Genomic DNA, 20,985 nt, shown 5'->3' with positions numbered 1-20,985 from the left:
TATGGTGGAGGGTATAAAAAGGATAAATTAGAACTGATTAAAGATCACAGTGTAAATGTGTCCACTGGTTTGTTATCAGAAAAATACGGTGCTGACAAGCAAACTGTACCCGATTTAATAAACAAGTAAAAGCCTGCTAAGACCGGCCGGGCCAAATCTTGGGAACCCACCACCATGGATTCTGATAAAAATGTATACAAACTAAATTTAGTTGATGGGCATAATTTTATTGTACATACCAAACTTCTGTCAAACCAGCAAGAATAATCGAGAGACCGGCTTATATGGGAACTATATAAGGTTATAGACCGATTTAGACCGTGGGACACTAGGAGTTGGGTAAAATGTTTTTTCCATATCCTCAGCATGTTATCTGTGTCAGTTACCAGATTTCCTTCTTTGTCTCTGCAGGAGGATGTGCCTCCACCAAAGCCATCGGTTTGATGTTTAATTCTTTGTTAGAATTTCCGGACTTCATGCTGACTCCTGTACATCTCTATTCCGCTCACACTCGGCCCCGCGCGAGCCGGATAATCGAGGTTCTACTGTATTCATATTCAACTCTATGCAGGATACAGAATTTTTGTATCCTCCACCGAGGGAAGGGGATATTCATTTTGTCGTTCCATGATATGATATAGATCGGATTATGTAATGTGTATCCGTGTTGGTGGGTGTCCATTGCGGTTTTATCTGTATTTTTTATGTCAATCATAAAGCTATCGTCTGGGCAACAAAAGTCTCTTCATATTACGGACAGTTGTTATAATATATATAGATTTGTTATTTACTTTCTCAATAAAATTTGACAAGGTATAAGAAACATCTATACTTTATTTCGCTATTTGTTTAAACATACTAAAGCGTGCTAAGTTCGGCCGGGCCGATTTTTGGAAACCCACAACCATGGGTTCCGCTAAAATATGGGAGCTATATCTAGTTATAGACCGAATTGGACCATACTCGGCGCAGTTGTTGAGAATCATAGCAGAACACTATTTGCAAAATTTCATCCAGATCGGATAAAAATAGCAGCTTGTAGGGGCTCAAGAAGTCAACTCGGGAGATCGATTTATATGGGATCGATTTATCAGGTTATAGACCGATTTCGACCGTACTTGGCACAGTTGTTGGGAGTCATAACAGAACACCATGTACCATGTTCAGCCAAATCGGATAAAATTGTAGCTTCCATGGACTCAAGAAGTTAAATCTGGAGATCGGTTTATATGGAAGCTATATCAGGTTATAGCACGATTTTGACCGTACTTGCCAAAGCTGTTGGAAGTCATGACAGAACACTTTATGCAAAGTTTCAACCAAATCGGGCAAAAATTGTGGCTTGTAAAGCCTCAAGGACTCAAATAAGACGATCGGTTTATATGGGAGCTATACCAGGTTATTGACTAATAGGAGCTATATCTAAATCTAAACCGATATGTCCCATTTGTAATCCTCAACGTCCTACATCGGTAAAAAGTATATGTGCAAATTTTGAAGCGGCTAGCTTTACGCATTCCAACTCTATCGTGACTTTGACAGACGGACAGACATGGCTAGATCGCTTCAAAACGTCAAGACGATCAAGAATATATATACCTTACTAGCTGGACAGGGCCAGCTCCGCTGCGCCTTCTTTCACTTCCACTGAGCCCTAACTGGCATTCTTTTTACAGAGCATCTACAATTAATTGCAATTAGTCAAAATATGAGCAACTTCATGATGATGATCGAAAAAGTATTTATCGATGATTTTCTTTAATTTTCGAATACTGCTATCTGTATTTTCCACACTATTAGAGTGTCAGTTTGTAATGTTGTTCACATACAGATGTTATGCAAAGCACTCATTTTTGATTTATTGGAATCTAATTGTTTTTTTAAAGAAGTATAATTTGGTCTAAGCTAAAGCATGTGGTTAGTTTTCATGGAATTTCCCATGAATAATTCACAAATGTAATGTGTACAGTGGGTGACAAAAGTCTCTTCATATTGCGGACAGTTATTATGATATATATAGATTCGTTATTTACTTTCTCAATAAAATTTGGCAAGGATTAAAAAACATTTATACTTTCTTTCGCTATTTATTTAAGCAAACAAAAAACATGCAAAATTTTAAACAGTGAGTAGCTTAAGGCTTCCCAACATCTGACCCAAATATGGTTCAGATCGGACTATATTTAGATATAGCTGCTATATATTCTGATCTGCCGGTCCATGTCCATCCGGTCGGATGTCCATAAAAGCTTTATTTATTACCCGATTTCGCTGAAGTGTGTTTAGTTAAACCTCCTGACATCTGACTTAAATATGGTTCAGATCGGACTATATTTAGATATAGCTGCCATACTGACCGATCTCCCGATTAAGAGTCTGAAGCCCATGAAAGCTTTAGTTATACTTTAGTTTTGTATTGTATTGTATTTGTATTTTGCTGTTATATGGACCGATAAGCCGATAAGTCTGAAGCTCATAAAAGCTTTATCTATTACCCGATTTTGTTATAATTTGAAATATAAAATTCAACAGTGACTTATATTTGTTAGACCACTTAAAGTCCGTGCCGAATTTGGGTGCATAAATTATCCAATTCTCACCGGATTGTGACGAAAGAGGGTTTACATATACGAAATGGTACCAATTTTGGGTACCAAAATGTACGAATTTTGAGTAGATCATTTAGTCACCCACCATATATTTTCTAGTTGTACCTATGTGGAGGTCACCGTAGCGCAGAGGATAACATGTCCGCCTATGACGCTGAATTCCCGGGTTCGAATCCTGGCAAGACCATCAAAAAAAATTTTTCAACGGTGGCTTTCCCCTGTGAGTGCCATTTTTGAAGTACTACACCATGTAAAACTTCTCTCCAAAAAGAGGGTCACACTGCGGCACACCGTTCGGACACGTCTATAAAAAGAAGGCCCCTTATCATTGAGCTTAAACTTGAATCGAACTGCACTCATTGATATGTGAGAAGTTAGCACCTGTTCCTTAGTGGAATGTTCATGAACAAAATTTGCATTACGTATGTGACAAATTTCAGACCTCTAGCTCCATCTGTAAAGAAAGTTCCAAATGGTACCAATTGCGGTACTAAACGCACATTTTCTTATCAGTACTCCATATTTCTTTTCACCCTCATCTTTTTGCACCAGATGTCTTTAAAGTGAAATTTCAAAATTCTACCTCTATTCACCCGCCCTACTCAAAGTTATCTCATTTCGTACCTGTTTGGTACTTTTTTGGTATCCAAATGTACAAATTTCCAAAAACTCTTATATTCACCCAATTAAAAAAAATATCTAGTACTTATACAATAAGTACTTTCGTACTTATTAGTACTTAATTATACCGTTCCTATGAGCCAATACCACCTGTCGTGCAAAATTTCATGATTCTAGTTTTAGCCATTTGGGCTGGGCGATAATCAGTCAGTCAGTCACGCAAATAGATCAACAAAACCATACTATTATTTTCCTTATAATAGAAGAATAAATATTTAGCAAAATAGAAAATCGTACGTAAACTTTTGTCACCCACTGTACATTAAGTTAATCGGGCAAATGAAGAGAATTGTGTTTCATAGTAACAAATTGTGTTTTTTTTTCTAAATATATGGGGCAAATATATATATATATAAAAAACTGATAAAATATTAATTTACCCCGTTTTTTGTGAAGAGCAAAAAATTCAAGAAATAACATCAAATCGAATCATATTTACAGTAATTTATGTAGCACTTCAATTGAATCAGTAGCAATATTTAATTGCGATTGGATTATCTCCTCGATAACAAGTATCATATATTAAGTACGGTATCATAATACCAGCATTTATAGCCTCTTATCGATATATTATTAACAACTAAGCAACATACATTGTCGCTCAATGTTTCTGGGCATTTCTAAGCAATGCTAAAACTCTCTTAAATAGTGAAAAAAATAAAAAAAAAAAAAACTTTTTAAAGCATTTGTCGAAACACAATTTTCACAAAAAGTTTCATTTAAACATGGTTATCATAAAAAGTTGTCAAAAGTGAATTGTCTGTTAGGGGCAGCAAACCCAATTGGTTCAACATAGGACGCCTCACAGTGGTCCGAGATGGAAAATTTGTGCAAAAAAATCCGCCGAATAACAAAACAAAGTGGTTATAGCTGGGGTGATCAATAAACTATCTAACTATTCGTACATTTTTTAAAACCCGTTTAAACCGGCTATTTCTTTATAATAATAAACATCTTACAAATTTATGAATAAACATTTAAATAAAGCCAAAAATAGGCGATGCCTTATATTTTGAGAAAAAATATTCTGTCAGGGCGATATTATTTTGTCAAAAATTTATTTCTCTAGAAAACATTTTCATCTATAAAATTGTGTAGAAAATCTTGACTCTTATTTTTGAAAAAAAAAATTTTATCAAAAGGCTGCAGTTACTACATCCGGTGACCGACCTATGATTTCGATGTCGTCGGCATAAGCGAGTAGCATGTGTTCTCTTGTGAGTATATTGCCATATCTATTCACATCTGTATCTCGTATAATCTTCTCCAGCAGGATATTAAAGAATCACACGATAGGTCTCCTTGTCTGAAATCTCATTTGGTATTAAATGGTTCGTAGAGATTCTTTCCTGTTCTTACTGAGGAACGCATATCAGCAAGTGTCACCCTTCAGAGTTTTATTAATTTTGTAGAGATACCAAACTCAGACATGGCTTGAAATACCTTTGAACTTAAAGGGGTATCGAAAGCGGCTTTGTAGTCAACAAAGAGGTGGTAGGTGTTGATTTGTCCCTCTCGGGTCTTTTCAAGGATTTGGCGCAGTATGAATATCTGATCCAGGGTGGATTAAGCAGGTCTAAAGCCAATTATCTCATCGACTTTAGGTTTTAATCTTTCACACAGTACGCTCGAGAGTATCTTGTATGCGATGGGTAGGAGACTTATTCCTCTGTAGCTGGCACATTGCGTCTTGTCTCCTTTCTTATGTACGGGACATAGTATGCTGAGGTTCCAATCATCGGCTATGCGTTCTTCTAGCCAGATTGCGCAGATAAGCTGATGCATAAGCTTTATCAGCGTGTCGCCTTCGATCGTAAATAGTTCAGCAGATAACCCGTCGGCACCTGCTGCCTTGTTGTTCTTTAGTCGGGTCACTGCTACTTGGACCTCATTCGGACTAGGAGGTAAACATTCTATACCATCATCATTGATTGGATCCGCGGTATCCTCTTCGCCGCCAACGATGGCCGTATACATCTAATAAATCATCACCCCCCACTTCCTACCGAACAACCTCCTGCAGGAGTAAAAAGCGCACAGTGCCTTTCGGCTTCTTTCCTCGATGTTCCTATTCCAGAACAGTTTCGAATGAAGGACTATGCTTAAGTATTTCGCCTCCTTCGACAGCCGCAGGGTGACCCCGTCCAAGGACAGGAGTCTGAACTCCTGTATATTATATCTACGCGTGAAGAGCACCAGCTCCGTCTTCCCTGGGTTGTCGCTCAACCCATTTCTGGTAGCCCATCGCGACAACCTCCTTAGTGACCCTTCCATGATCTCGCTGATCGTCGACAGAAACCTGCCTCGGTCAAGCTTTGTGAATATTTTTATGTTGAAATCTGGTGCTACTAACTACCATGTTTTTTGCCGCGCCGAAATCTATCAGCCTCAACCCATTACTGGACGTTATCTCGTAGAGGCTAATCTTTCCGACTGTTGGACCAAAAATTTCTTCCTTCCCTATCTTCACATTAAAATCTCCCGATTTCAATATCATGGGCGGGGCAGCGGTCATATTTTCTCTCTAGGCGCTCGTAGAAAATATCCTTGGTCTGCTCGTCTTTGTCTTCCGTCGGAGCATGGGCGCAAATAAGGCTGATGTTGAAGAATTTGGCTTTTATGCGGATTGTTGCTAGCCCCTCATCAACCGGAGTAAAGCTGGAGACAAGGTTGTTCAGTCTCCCACTAACCACAAATCCACTGCCAAATTCATGCCTCGCGTTATGGCAGCTATAGTATAGTTCGTCACCGATACATATATATGAGAGCTATATCTAAATCTGATTTTTACCAAATCGATAGCCTTCTTCTTTGAGACAAAAAAGTAACATATGCAAAATCTCGTGACGATCGGACAACAAATACGTCCGCATAACCGATAATCCTCGTGCCGTCCCCACCGAGCTCCATCAGGATTTCATTAATCACGAGGTTCTACAGAATCGGCGAGAACACCCCACCTTAGAAATATTTACATTTAATTGATGAGTTACACTAAAAAGTGGTGGTCTTCGCTTTCTGCTGCCACCTGTTGGTACATTTCTATATTTATTGACGTTATGGCGGTATACTTTAGCACAATTCTCTATGTCTCTTTGTAGTTAATTCTCTCGTCCGGAGGAATATCAATAATGTGCAGTATCTCGAGCGTAAACCTGCATCTGTAGTGATTTTCTTGTGTGTGAAACTGCACGTTGTTAAAGTTAGGCTTATGCCCAGTCAATGCACAGTGGGCAGCAAGTGCCGCTGTTATCAGCTGACGAGACCTCTTAATCCGGATTTAATGAGCAGTGTAAACGGGGTTTTAGTTTATTAATTTCGTACGACGGAAAATCTTTGTTTTGTAAAATGTTTTTGATTCTGGCTTCATTGTGCGCGTGGAAATATGGGTCACTAACATTTAAGACTCTTTTGAGTTTTGAAAAAAAATTTGATTAAGCGTCCCGAGACAGTAGATTTTACAGTTCTGTCCACTTCCATTTTTTATGATCGCGATGATATTATCTACTAGGCCTAGAATAATAACGAAATACTGCTAAGGAGAGTTAGAAGACTTACTGATCCCTGTTTCAAGACAAAATTGTGCTCGTACCGGGCCGTAGGTCCTCGGGCACCTTAATCATTTTGACAAAGGTGAAAGGTGAACATTAATTGTGTACGACGGAAAATCGTTGTTTTGTAAAATGTTTTTGATTCTGGCTTCATTGTGCGCGTGATCTTGGTGACTAACATTTAAGACTCTTTTGATAAAGTTTGTCGCGGTATTTACTATAATCCGTTTTTGGCGTTTTGAAAAAAAAAGTTGATAAAGCGTCCCGAGGCAGTAGATTTTTGGTACCAATCCGTTTTCAGTACATTATCACACCTGTGAATCGTACAGTCAAGATATGGCAATTTTCCTCCTTCTTCTTCCTTATAAACTGTATCTGGGGAATGTAGAAATTTAAAGCTTCTACAGTTCTGTCCACTTCCGTTTTTTTTTTATGATCGCGATGATATTATCCACTAAGCCTAGAATAATAACGAAATACTGCTAAGGAGAGTTAGAGGACTTACTGATCCCTGTTTCAAGACAAAATTGTGCTCGTACCGGGCCGTAGGTCCTCGGGCGCCTTTATCATTTTGACAAAGGTGTTGATAAAAATACATGATGTATCAGAAATCATGATCCACCAAGTCCGTCAAAGTGTTTTGAATAATAACACACACTTGCTCATCTTGTATAAGTTCTTTGCTATGTTATTCTTTGAATAGAGAGCATTGAATATGATCTCAAGCTAGAAGATGTTCGAAAAAATATCAGAAATCATGATCCAACAAGCCCGTCAATGTGTTTTAAATAATAACACACACTTGCTCATTTTTTATAAGAACTTTGCTATGTAATTCTTTGAATACAAAGCATTGAAAGCTAGAAGACGTTCGAAAAAATCCATTTTCTACAGAAATTTTCGCCAAAATTTCTATTTGAACAAAATTTTATTCTATAGAAAATTTTGTTCAATTTTTTTCTTTTGTCAAAATTGTATTCTATGGAAAATTTTGTCAAAAATTTGTAATTTCTGTAAAAACATTTCTTAAAATGTTATTTACATAAGTACTTTGCTATGTAATTCTTTGAATATGAGCATTGAAGAAGATCTCCAGCTAGAAGACGTTCGAAAAAATTCATTTTCTACAGAAATTTTCGCCAAAAATTTCTTTTTGAACAAAATTTTATTCTATAGAAAATTTTGTTCAATTTTTTTCTATTGTCAAAATGTTATTCTACGGAAAATTTTGTCTAAAATTTTTAATTTCTGTAAAAACATTTCTTAAAATATTATTTCTATAGAAAATTTCTGAAATTCGTCTAAAAGTTCAAGTACGAACTTTCCACTCTATTGCCATTGAACTTGAAAAGCATGCCCCACAAAACCCTATCTAATCTGACATGTTTAAATCTTCAAAACAAGTGAAGTGCGATTATTTTATATGAAATGTTAAAACAATTGTAGATTTTTTTTTATTATCTAATTTCGATAACGTCACAAGCTGTAGCTATTGTTGGGACGATTTTGCGCTGGCTGTCATTTTTGTCTTTATTGCTGTGGCCGATGATGATGAGTCGCCGCGTCAATGATATCATGTCAAGTGGAGCTTTTTGTATTTATGTGTGTAGTGTAGTGTGTGCTTGTAATCACGTTGAAAGAAGACTGTGTGTAGTGCCGGCAACATTTCTACATGAGCAAACATTCATGTCTTAATGATGATTAGCATTGAAGGAAATAATATGAAATTAAGCTCAGTGTAGGTGAGAGTAGGAGATAACAATTAACAAATGACTCTCATTAGAAGAAGTCTCATTCACCTCAGTAGAGGTTAAAGAAGCAGAGGGAAGTTTCACAATCAATACAATTGCAACAAAAACAATAATTACTTGGTTGGCAAAATCATCTGACCAAATATTGAACACTCATCGGTTATGTTTTTGTTTCCATCCTCTTTTCGCTCCCTACGAGATATGTTATCGTTAAGGTATAACAACATGTTCAAACATTTTTAAGATATGCCTAAACTTAAAGGTGAGAAAAAACAATAACAACAACTATCAAGATGATAAGAGAAATAGCCCCCCGATGGAGTCAGCTGACAATGCGGGAAATAAACAACAACAGTTTTCTGATGCAAAGTCTATGTTATGCTGTGTTGCTATAAGAATTTTTGGCAGCTTTACTAACATAGCTATCGCTAATTTTAAGGCAGTAGAGAAAATTTATTTACACATTTACAATAATAAAGATAAGATAAGTTATTACATAAAAAACAACATAAGAATTTATTATATCTGTGTGGGGAGTAAGCAGAAAACAATGACGATTTGGTTTTAGTTTTTTTTTTCAAAATTTTTTTTTTTTATGAAAAACTAGCTAACCCAGGCCCGCTCCGCTGCGCCTTCTTTTACTTTATATGGAACAAAAGTTTCCTTGGAATATTTATTTTCGACAATTAAAGAGCTTTTAGTGAAATACCATGCTACGAAATTAGTATATCGCTTGACAAACAGTTTAACAATAGAAGTGTCTTTATCTGAATCCCATATGATCTTTATTAGCCGATATAAGTTTGGATATAAGGTGTACTCCATTCTTAAAATACTTTATTTCAGCCCAATATTCTCATGATATCTGATTTAGGGGTGTTTTTGGGGGTGAGGTGGTTACCCTTTGGGAGGTGTTTTGGAGAAGGGGTGATGCCTTAAATACATGGTCCTACATTTGGATATCAAATTCGTATTCTATTCCCAAATACCTCTAAATTGAGCTCCATATTGCGATGGTCAGTAAAAAATTGCTGTTTGTGGGGTATTTTAGGAAAGAGGTAGACCCCCAGAAAATTGGTCCTAAAAGTGGGTATCAGTTCTGGCTCTACCCCCAATTCCTTTCACTTAAGCCCCACATAGACATGGTCGGTAAATACGCCCGGTTTAGGAGTGTTTTGGGGAGTGGGATGGTCCGCCAAACACTAAGCCCAGAAAATATATCAGCAACGTGCTCTATCATCATATATCTATATATCATTTATTTGAACCCCATATTGCCATTGGCCTCAAAATTGGACATCAAATTCGTTTTCTAATCTCACTTAAACTGCTTATTGCAAAAGTCAGCAAATATGTCCGGTTTGGGGTATTGGCCCTACAAAATATAAACATTTAGTTCCACTCTCTTTAATGCCCAAATTGCCTTGGTGAGCAAATATGTCCTATTTGGAGGTTGTTATGGTGGTGGGACGTCCGCTAGGCAGTTGGCGCCTAATGTTGATATCGGATACGTGGTTTACTCCCACATACATTTAATTTGAGCCCATATTTCCATAGTCGGCAAACATGACCGGCTTGGGGGATGTTTTGAGGGATGGGCGGCCACTCAGTGAGTTGGCCTGGAAAATTTATATCGGATTCGTGTTCTACTCTAAATACCCTCTTATTTGAGCCTCATATTGCAATAGTCACCAAATACTTTCTAGTTGGGTGGTGTTGTGGGGGTGGGGTGGCCCCATAGACAATTTTCCCGAATATTGATTTCAGATTCATGCTTTACTCCCAAAGACCTTTCATTTGAGCCCCATATGGCTATGGTCGTAAATTTGTTCCCTTTGGGGGATGTTTTTGGGGAAAGGCGGCCCCCAAACATTTGGTCCCATATTTGGATTTTAATTCTACACTCAAATACCTTTTATTTAAGCCCCATATTCCCATGGTTGGGGAAGGGGTGGACCCCCAGAAACGTGGTCCCACATTTGGATATCAGATACGTATTCTACTCGCAAATACCTTTCATTTGAGTCCCATATTGCCATGGTCGGTAAATATGTCGGATTTAGGGGTGTTTTGGAGGTTGGGTGGTCCCCCTAACACTTGCTTCGACAATTGGATATCAGATACGTTATCTTATCCTTAATACCTTTCATTTGAGTCTCATATTGTCGTGATTGGTCTAAACTTATGTTTGGTAGGTTTTAGGGTGGGGCGGCCCCCCTAGGTACCCCATCCGAAATTTGGATTTGTAATATGATAACTTGTTATACTCGTATTTATAAGAAACTTTTGATGAAACTAAGTAGACTAGCTTGTTCCTTTAATGTTGTTTGTTTGAAAAATATAATAAAAAGAGTCAGTTTGTTGACAGAAGCTTTACAGATTCCAAATTTTTATTTTTATGGTACTATATGAGAGCACACAAAGTTTCGCTTAAATCGCACCACCCATCTCTGAGATCTGGCGTTTCTGAAAATGAGGGAGGGGGTGGGTCCGCCCCCCCCTTCAGATATCAAAAAATGTAGTACCCTATTTTCACCACGGGGTCAATATGTACCATCTGTGAAAATTTTAAGAAAATCGGTTCAGCCGTTTCCGAGTCTATTAGGAACACACAAACAAACAAACACAAATTGATTTTTATATATAAGATTGAGCCACTAGAGGGCGCAATTCTTATCTGATTTGGCTGAAATTTTCCATGAGGTGTTTTGTTATGACTCCCAACAACTGTGATAAGTATGGTTGAAATCGGTTCATAACCTGATAAAGCTATCATATTAACCAATCTAGGGTCTTGAATTTTTGAGCCTGACTCAAAAATGACTTCGTAAGCCTCTAGAAGGCGCAATTATTATCCGGTTTGGATGAAATTTTGACCTTCATCATGCGAGTCAAATATGGTCTTTATCGCTCTATAGTCTCATACAGCTCCCATATAAACCGATCTTCCTATTTGAGTTCTTGAGCCCGTAAAGGGCGCCATTCTTATTCGAATTAGCTGAAATTTTACACAATGACTCCAACCTTCAATTCAATGATGATCCGAATCGGACCCTAGATTGATATAGGTCCAATAGCATAGCAATTCTTTTCTTTTTTGACAAATGAGATCCATGATGGAGTGTATATAAAATTCGGCCCGGCCAAACTTAGCACGCTTTTACTTGTTGTTGACGACATTCAATCGGAACACAGGGCTATGTGGCAGCTGCATATAAATATGGTTGATCTGGTCCATACTCAGATGTTTAGGGGTCCAGGCAACTCACTGTAACAGTGAAAATTTCTCGCATTTCTTGCCTCAACAACTAAATCGGGAGATCGCTTTAACCAATCCCTGCCGGCTGTTCATTGAAATCGATGCAAAAATACGACTTTATATAATCAAGATTTCTTATCGGGAGATCGGTATTAAATTGAAGTTATAGGCCGTCTTTGAACTTTAGGCAGAAGAGTGATTTCAAAAAAACAGACCGACGGTCATGCCTAGATCGTCTGTGAATATAACGTCGATATATTGGGTTGCCCAAAAAGTAATTGCGGATTTTTCATATAGTCGGCGTTGACAAATTTTTTCACAGCTTGTGACTCTGTAATTGCATTCTTTCTTCTGTCAGTTATCAGCTGTTACTTTTAGCTTGCTTTAGAAAAAAAGTGTAAAAAATGTATATTTGATTAAAGTTCATTCTAAGTTTTATTAGAAATGCATTTACTTTCTTTTAAAAAATCCGCAATTAATTTTTGGGCAACCCAATAGTACTTTGTAGCTTTGAAAATTTTTTCTATGATGTGTTGCAACCGGAATGGCAAAATGACCAACTCTTCGGTGATGGGTATAAAAAGATATAAAGCATTTTTGGATAGTAGAACATTTGGTAGGATTTTTCTTAAATTTTGATAGGAAATAGTTTTCTTGAATGGCAACACTGGTCATGGTACCATTGTCAAAAAAAATCTTTGTTTCATTTTTGCTCGACGTTTCGCTGGCTTTTTTCCAAGATTATCAAGAGCGTCTTTACTAGAAATTTTAAACTATTTTTGCATAATTATTTATTGTGTTTCATTTAATTTTCTAAAGTGTTATGGAATTAAACATAATTAACTTATTATTTCAATTTGTTTTCTCCATTCCAGTCTGTATGGTAATCTCACCAAAATATGTGCCTCCGCCGCTGCACGTCAACCAGTCACAAATCCCACAACATCAGCGGCAGCTGTGGCGAACAACACACAAGTACGTGAATACCATGAAGTGGTCGGTGATATTCTGTGCCCCTCACAAGTCATGGGTATCGATCACATCAGAGATCCCCGTCTAAATAAAGTGAGTAAATGGACTCTTAAATACTATTAGCATTATGTGATGTGGTTGTGCTGTGGCATCCATGACAAATGTATCACATTTACCGGCACTTGATTAGTCTCTGTAAGAGTAGATGCTTTTTTTTTGGGAAATTGCCGCCGGCTGTGTGTGTCATTTGAGAATATGCCATGGAAGCTCATCATCATATGGCCATCAAATGTTTTTTTTTGTTGTTTAATACTTTCATGCTTGAACCCTGCATTTGTTTTTTACTCACGCGCGCCACCCCATGTAGGGTTTAGCTTTCACTTTGGAAGAACGTCAAGTGTTGGGTATTCATGGCTTGCAACCTGCCCGTTTCAAAACCCAAGAGGAGCAATTGGAATTGTGCAAAATTGCTGTGGATCGTTACAGCGAAGCATTGAATAAGTACCTGTACTTGAGTGACTTGCAAGATCGTAACGAACGCTTGTTTTTCCGTTTTCTCTCCGAGAACATTGAGGAAATGATGCCCATCATCTATACACCAACTGTGGGTTTGGCCTGTCAACGTTTCGGCTTGATCTATCGCAGACCTCGTGGCTTGTTTGTCACCATTAATGATCGTGGCCATGTGTTTGATGTTATTAAGAATTGGTAAGTTGAGATGGAATTGCAATTACAAATTTGATCAAATTGAAAATGTCAAAGTGTTGAATTGAGGATATAAAGGGTGATTTTTTTGAGGTTAGGATTTTCATGCATTAGTATTTGACAGATCACGTGGGATTTCAGACATGGTGTCAAAGAGAAAGATGCTCAGTATGCTTTGACATTTCATCATGAATAGACTTACTAACGAGCAACGCTTGCAAATCATTGAATTTTATTACCAAAATCAGTGTTCGGTTCGAAATTTAAATGAGGAAAATATTGAAGCATTATTAAATTTTACTTCTTTGAAAAAAAAAAATGAAAAGAAATTTGATAAAATATTGAAAAAAATTTTTAGAAATAAAATTTTGGCAAAACTTTCTATAGAAATAATACACAAACAAAATTTTTTTGAGAAATAAAATTTTTACTAAAAAAATTCTATCGAAATAATTTTGACAAAATCATATATATTTCAAATTTTGCCCATGAACATTCCACTAAGGAACAGGGGCTAACTTCTCACATATCAATGAGTGCAGTCCGATTCAAGCTTAAGCTCAATGATAAAGGGCCTCCTTTTTATAGCTGGGTCCGAACGGCGTAGTAGAGAGGGTCTCCTTTTTATAGCCGAGTCTGAATGCCGTGCCGCAGTGCGGCACCTCTTTATAGAGAGGTTTTTACATGGCATAGTACCTCACAAATGTTGTCAGCATTATGAGGGGAAAACCACTGCTGAAAAATGTGTGTTTCTGATGGTTTTACCAGGATTCAAACCCGGGCCTTCAGCATCATTGGCGGACATGCTTAACTCTGCGCTACGGTAACCTTAATCAATTTGTGTTTGTTTGTCGGTTTCTTTGTTTGTGTGTTCCCTATAGACTCAAAAACGGCTGAACCAATTTTAATGAAATTTTCACAGATGATGCATAATGATTCCGTGGTGAAAATAGTGTACAACATTTTATTTTTTGATATGTGAAGTGGGGCGGACCCTCCCCCTTACCCTAATTTCAGAAACGCCAGATCTCGGAGATGGGTGGTGCGATTTAAGCGAAATTTTGTGTGCTCTCTTAAAGTAACCTCACAACAAAAATTCGGTGTCCAAATTTAGGGTGGGATACCTAGGGGGGCCGCCCTACCCCCAAAACCTACCAAATATATGTATAGACCAATCACGACAATATGGGACTCAAAGGAATGGTATTTAAGAGAAAAAAACGTATCTGATATCCAATTGTCGGACCAAGTATTTGGGGGACCACCCCAACCCCCAAAACACCACTAAATCGAACATATTTACCGACCATGGCAATATGGGACTCAAATGAAAGGTATTTGTGAGTAGAATATGAATTTGATATCCAAGTGTAGGACTAAGTTTCTGCGGTTCCATCCCTCCCCCAAAACACCCCCCTATATATTTGAGCCCCATATGCTATATGGGGCTCAAATAAGAGATATTTTAAAATCTGATATACATTTTCAGGGCCAAGTGATTGAGTGGCCTCCCCATCATGTTTGCCGACTATGGACATATGGGGCTCAAATGAAAGGTATTTGGGAGTAGACAACGAGTGTAACATAAACATTCGGGACCATTTTTTTGGGTATTTACCCCTTTCCCAAAACACCACACAAACAGCAATTATTTACTGGCCATCGCAATATGGGGCTAAAATCCAATTCTTCCTTCCAACCCCTATAACAACCCCCAAATAGGACGTATTTGTTCACAATGATAATTTGGTTCTTAAAGAGAGTGAAGCCCGATATTGATAGTTTTTAGGGCCCATACCCCAAACCGGACATATTTGCTGACTTTTGCAAAAGGGTATTTCAGATTAGCAAACGTATTTCATCACCAATTTTGAGGCCAATTGCAATATGGGGTTCGAATAAATGATATTTGAGAGTAGAGCTAGATGTTGATATATTTTCAGTGCATGATTGGACGAAAATTTTTGAACATTTTCTATTTTCTACATAAAAATAAATTATTGACATTTTAACACCTTATTATACCCACCACCATGGCTGAAATTTTGCATGCCGTGCTCTGTTACGACATCCAACAACTGTGCCGAGTAAGGTTCAAATCGGTTTACAACCTGATATAGCTCCCATGTAAACCGATCTCCCGACTTGACTTCTTGAGCCCTTGAAAGCCGCAATTTTTGTCCGATTTAGCTACAATTTTGCTCATAGTGTTTTGTTAGGTTTTCCAGCAACTGTGTACGGTTCAAATCGGTCTATAACCTGATATAGCTCCCACATAAACCGATCTCCCGATTTGACTCCTTGAGTCCTTACAAGCCGCAATTTTTGTCCGATTTGGCTGAAATTTTGCATTTAATGTTTTGTTATGACTTCCAACAACTGTGCCAAATACGGTCCCATTTAAACCGGGACCGTATCATTGTTCGGTTCCTAGAAGCTTTAATTTTTGCTGGTTTGTCAGAAGTTTGGTATGTAGAATGAAATTATGCCCTTGAACTAAATTTATTTTGTATAATTTTTTGGGAGAATTCATGGTGGTGGGTTCCCGAGATTCGGCCCGGCCGAACATAGCAAGCTTTTACTTGTTTTAACCACTTTAAACTGGCAACATTTGTGAGGTACTATGCCATGTAAAACTTCTCTTCAAAGAGGTGTCGCACTGCGGCACGCCGTTCGGACTATAAAAAGGAGGCCCCTTATCATTGAGCTTAAACTTGAATCGGAATTGCACTCATTGATATGTGAGAAGTTTGCCCCTGTTCCTTAGTGGAATGTTCATGGGCAAAATTTGCAATTTGCAACCACTTTAAACAAAAAATTTAAATGAAATTTCAGCTAAGTTTTCCATAAAAAAATTTTTTTGACAAAATTTTTCTTTAGATAAATAATTATGCCATAATTTTAGTTGAAATTAACTTTTCTTTAAATTTTTTGTTAATAATTTTCCATTTTCTTTCTCCAGGCCTGAACCTGATGTCCGCGCTATTGTCGTTACCGATGGTGAACGTATTCTTGGCTTGGGTGATTTAGGCGCATCCGGTATGGGTATTCCTGTAGGCAAATTGGCCCTTTACACTGCCTTGGCTAGCATTAAACCCCACCAATGTTTGCCCATTCTCATTGATGTCGGCACCAATAACATCGATCTCCTGGAGGATCCTCTCTATGTGGGTCTTCGTCAAAAACGTGTTGTTGGCCGAGAATACGATGATTTCATTGATGAATTTATGCGAGCTGTTGTCAAGCGTTATGGTCAGAATGTCTTAATTCAATTTGAAGATTTTGGCAATCACAATGCATTTAGGTTCCTCGATAAATATCGCAATACTTACTGTACCTTTAACGATGATATTCAGGGCACTGCCTCAGTGGCAGTGGCTGGTCTGTATGCCAGCAAACGTATCACAGGCAAGAATTTCACCGATTATACGTTCCTGTTTGCTGGTGCCGGTGAAGCTGCCATTGGTATTGCCGATTTGGTGACGAAAGCTATGGTCGCCGAAGGTGTACCAATTGAGGTGAGTTTTCTTAAGTTTAGCCCCAAACAGTTATATGAAGAAACTTTTTTTTGTATGTATTACAGGAAGCTCGCAGCAAAATCTGGATGGTGGATATTGATGGTCTCTTGACCACCACACGTAAAGAAGGCCACCTTGAAGGCCATAAAAAGAACTATGCCAAAGATGTTGAACCCATGAAGAATTTGGAGGAGATCTGTACAAAAGTCAAACCAAATGTAAGAATTTTTAGAAATTTTCTGTCTGCCTTTTATTTGTGGATTTTATGTGGTTTTTATTTGTCTTCCTTAGGTGTTGATTGGTGCTTCTGCTGCTGCTGGTATCTTCACACCCAAAATCCTACAAACCATGGCTGCTAATAACGAACGTCCCGTTGTATTCGCTTTGTCAAATCCCACCAGCAAAGCTGAATGTACTGCCGAACAAGCCTACCAAAACACAGAGGTATGAATCAAAACATAGGGTTATGTAAGATAAACAAGCTTAACTGTGGGAAAACTGCTCTGCGTGTCTTGCCGGCGATATATATATAGGTTAGCCATATTGCCTTAGGACAGTATAACCCTCTGGCCCACGAGAGTACCGGAACTCTCATAAAGTTCCACCGCACCAAATCTTATATACACTTCAGTATGAAACTAAGTTCTCCAGGCGATTCCTTCCAATAGACAGAAAGTAAAAGTGCTAAGAATTTCGCCCTGTAGGTGTACAAAAATTCAAATCGTATGGTTGGTTTATATTAAAGCTACGTCAGGATGTGGGCCTGATGGGTGTCTCTGCCATTGGTAGTAGAATTCATAACAGAACTCAGCCAAATCCCAAATCGCATTGCATTAAGTAAGGGCTCTAGAAGTCAAACCGGACGATCAATACAAATCAGACAAAAATTAAAAATTATGAGGCCACCGTAGCGCATAGGTTAGCAAGTTCACCTATGACGCTGAACGCCCGTCGTTCAAATCCTGGCGAGAATATTAGAAATATGTTAAACGGTTGTTATTCCCTCCTAATGCTAGCGACATTTGTGAGGTACTATGCCTTGTAAAAAAATCTGCCCAAGGGTGTCGCACTGCGGAACGCCGTTCGGACTCGGCTTTACAAACCTTGTCCCCTTTCATTGCCTCAAACTTAAAAAGGACAGCGCTCATCGATATGTGAGAAGTGTAGCCTTGTTCGTTAAAGGAATGTTCATGGGAAAATTTGCATTTGTATAAGAATTTTGATCTTCACGGTAAAGCCCCCTGGAGAAGGCAAATCTTAAAATATTATCAGGTGAACATTTCCTCAAATATCTGTATAAGAACAACTACGATTGCTATCCACTTGGCGACCTTGGTTCATTGTGTTAATCCTAGGAAGAAAAAACTAAAGTAAACAGATTGTGTGTGCCACAGTGTGGTGCAAAAAAGTGGGTATAAAAATGAGAAAGAACAAGTAAAAGCGTGCTTAGTTCGGCCGGGCCGAATCTTATATACCCTCTGCCATGGACCGCATTTGTCGAGTTCTATGCGCGGTATATCTTTTTAGGCAAACAAAGAATATTGAATAAGAACTGCTATGCTATTGAAGCTATATCCGATTCGGACCATAAATGAATGCTGAACGTTGTAGTCATGTAGAAGTGTAATATTTCTGTTCATTCGGATAAGAATTGCGCCTTGTAGGAGCTCAAGAAGCAAAATCTGGAGATCAGTTTGTATGGGACCTGTATCAAGCTATTGATCGATTCAGACCATATTAGACACGTATGTTGAAGGTCAAGAGAGAAGCCATTGTACAAATCGAGATCGATCGGATGAGAATTGCGCCCTGCAGAGGCTCAAGAAGTCAAGATACCAGATCGGTTTATAGGGCATGTTATTATATCAAGACCCAAGATCGGTTTATATGGCAGCTATATCAAAACATGCACCGATTTGAAACATACTTACCGCAGTTGTTGGAAGTGATACCAAACCACCACGTGCAATTCGTCCGATTTCAGTCAAATCGGACGAAAACTGCGCCCTCTAGAGGCCCAAGAAATCAAGACCCAAGATCGGTTTATATGGCAGCTATATCAAAACATGGACCAATTTGGATAGTTGCCTTCATTCAACCACTATATGTCCTTACTGTGAATGTGTGCCTGAAAATAACCCAAAACAGAAAAAAGATGTTTTTCCCAATGTGAGTCGTCGTGTCACGCCTGAGTCACGTGATACAAACACCATAACATGAGCAAGCCCCTGGTAGCCGGTTGTACTTACCGGGTTGACCAGTCCTTCATCGGCAAGGGCTGCCTCCTCAGTGTTCAACAAACTGCTACAACAACAACCATAATGTAAGCGTGCGTGCCGGTGATTGAATAAAAAATCTTTGTGATAATACGATACGAGAAACTTACCACTCACAAAACATGTTTTTCCACCTTGAGTCATGATTTTCTCGTACGCCGCAATTTTTCTGGTGGGTTGTGCTGGAATATAATATTTGTCTCGTGAGCGTACGTGAAAATCCACGCACGTGCACATCTATTATTCATACCAATCCCATGGCAGCCGGTTGTACATACCGGATTGACCCGATGGAGTTCTTCATCGGCAAGGACTGCCGGTTTAGTGTATAACACACTGCTACAACAACAACAACAACATTATTCATCCGTAACCTATGCCTCCTCCTCGGAAAGTGACGCAATATATGCCATTCCGTCTCTAAATTCTATTCGTCTAGCGCGACGTCAATGACCTTACATTAGTATTGTGAGTTCTTACTTCCTCACTCTGAAGGTGATTGTGTTTTTCTCCTTCCTCCTCCACAATGCAAGTAATAACATCAATCCAATCCCTATTCATCCATCCTAGTCGTTGTATTAAAAACGTCTATCATTCCAAAGAACTCGCAGAGGAAGAACTTTGATAATGTGTGCAGTGCAGATCGACCTCTAGTCAAGAATTACATTTATTTCGAGAGAGAAGTTACTCTACTTCTTCCAAGACAGGTCCCTTGAAATCTCCAAGCTTCCAAATTTTTAGTGAGAAATTTAATATAAGAATTTTGTCCCCCAGGTGGCTTAAGAAGTCAAATCGGAAGATCGATTTCTACATCGATTCGTTAGAAAGTGGCGTTCTTTCTATTTGAGCACAAACGATGCTTTTTCCTACGGAACCTAACCATTTATTTTCTTTGTGCAGGGTCGCGTCATCTTCTCATCAGGTTCACCATTCCCACCTGTAACAATTAACGGCAAAACTTTCTATCCTGGTCAAGGTAACAATGCCTACATCTTCCCTGGTGTAGCATTGGGTGTGATTGCCACCGGTACACATCACATACCCGATGATATGTTCCTCATTGCCTCCCAAGAACTTGCCAATTATGTGGAAGATTCCGATTTGGAACGTGGTTCCCTATATCCACCACTATCGTCGATTAGAGAAATCTCTATGCGTATTGCTATCGGTGTAACCAAGTGTGCTTATGACAAAGGTAAGTGATTAAGCTGCGCCAATGAATGAGAGGGATAATTCAACACTGTTTGTTTTTTGGTTTTTGTAAAAGGTCTTGCCTCAACTTACCCAGAACCTCAGGATAAACGCAAATGGTTGGAGGAACAATTGTACAACTTTAACTATGAGAGCTCATTGCCAGTGACTTGGGTTTGGCCCAGGATGCCCTACATTAAGACCCGTGACTTAAACCCATCTAAATTGTTTGGAGATTCAAGTGATTAACTTTTCTTTACTTTCTTTTTTCTCTCTTTCTCTATGTACATTCCAGGCTCTGAAAGTCCTCTCTTAGCAGCCATTAAATAAATGTTTGGCTAACACAACACCACTGCATATTTGTTGAAACTAATAACCTCCACAAATCTCGAAATTCGAAATTCAAATTTAGTTTGCCATCATACTTCACGCGTTGATTTTGTGTTGAGCTTCTAGTCTAGTTATGTTATTG

At 38.4% G+C, this 20,985-nt stretch overlaps 1 protein-coding gene across 3 annotated transcripts in view; it reads left to right on the top strand.

Annotated features, from left to right (window-relative positions):
- The window catches only part of LOC106083133 (NADP-dependent malic enzyme), a 54,113-nt gene that overhangs the window by 30,898 nt on the left and 2,230 nt on the right, over positions 1-20,985 (top strand). For 2 of the 3 annotated variants that reach the window (XM_013245987.2, XM_013245988.2), the window contains exons 3-9: positions 12,727-12,916; positions 13,191-13,531; positions 16,491-17,046; positions 17,112-17,264; positions 17,338-17,490; positions 20,223-20,517; positions 20,590-20,754. In XM_013245987.2, coding sequence (XP_013101441.1) covers positions 12,727-12,916; positions 13,191-13,531; positions 16,491-17,046; positions 17,112-17,264; positions 17,338-17,490; positions 20,223-20,517; positions 20,590-20,754 — 1,853 coding nt within the window. Of the gene's footprint in view, positions 1-12,726; positions 12,917-13,190; positions 13,532-16,490; positions 17,047-17,111; positions 17,265-17,337; positions 17,491-20,222; positions 20,518-20,589; positions 20,755-20,808; positions 20,863-20,985 lie in introns of those variants that run through there. The other variant, XM_059362809.1, reaches the window with a different exon arrangement.

This window comes from Stomoxys calcitrans, chromosome 2, assembly GCF_963082655.1.
Source record: "Stomoxys calcitrans chromosome 2, idStoCalc2.1, whole genome shotgun sequence".
NCBI lineage: Eukaryota > Metazoa > Arthropoda > Insecta > Diptera > Muscidae > Stomoxys > Stomoxys calcitrans.
This window is presented reverse-complemented; position numbering and strand designations above follow the sequence as displayed.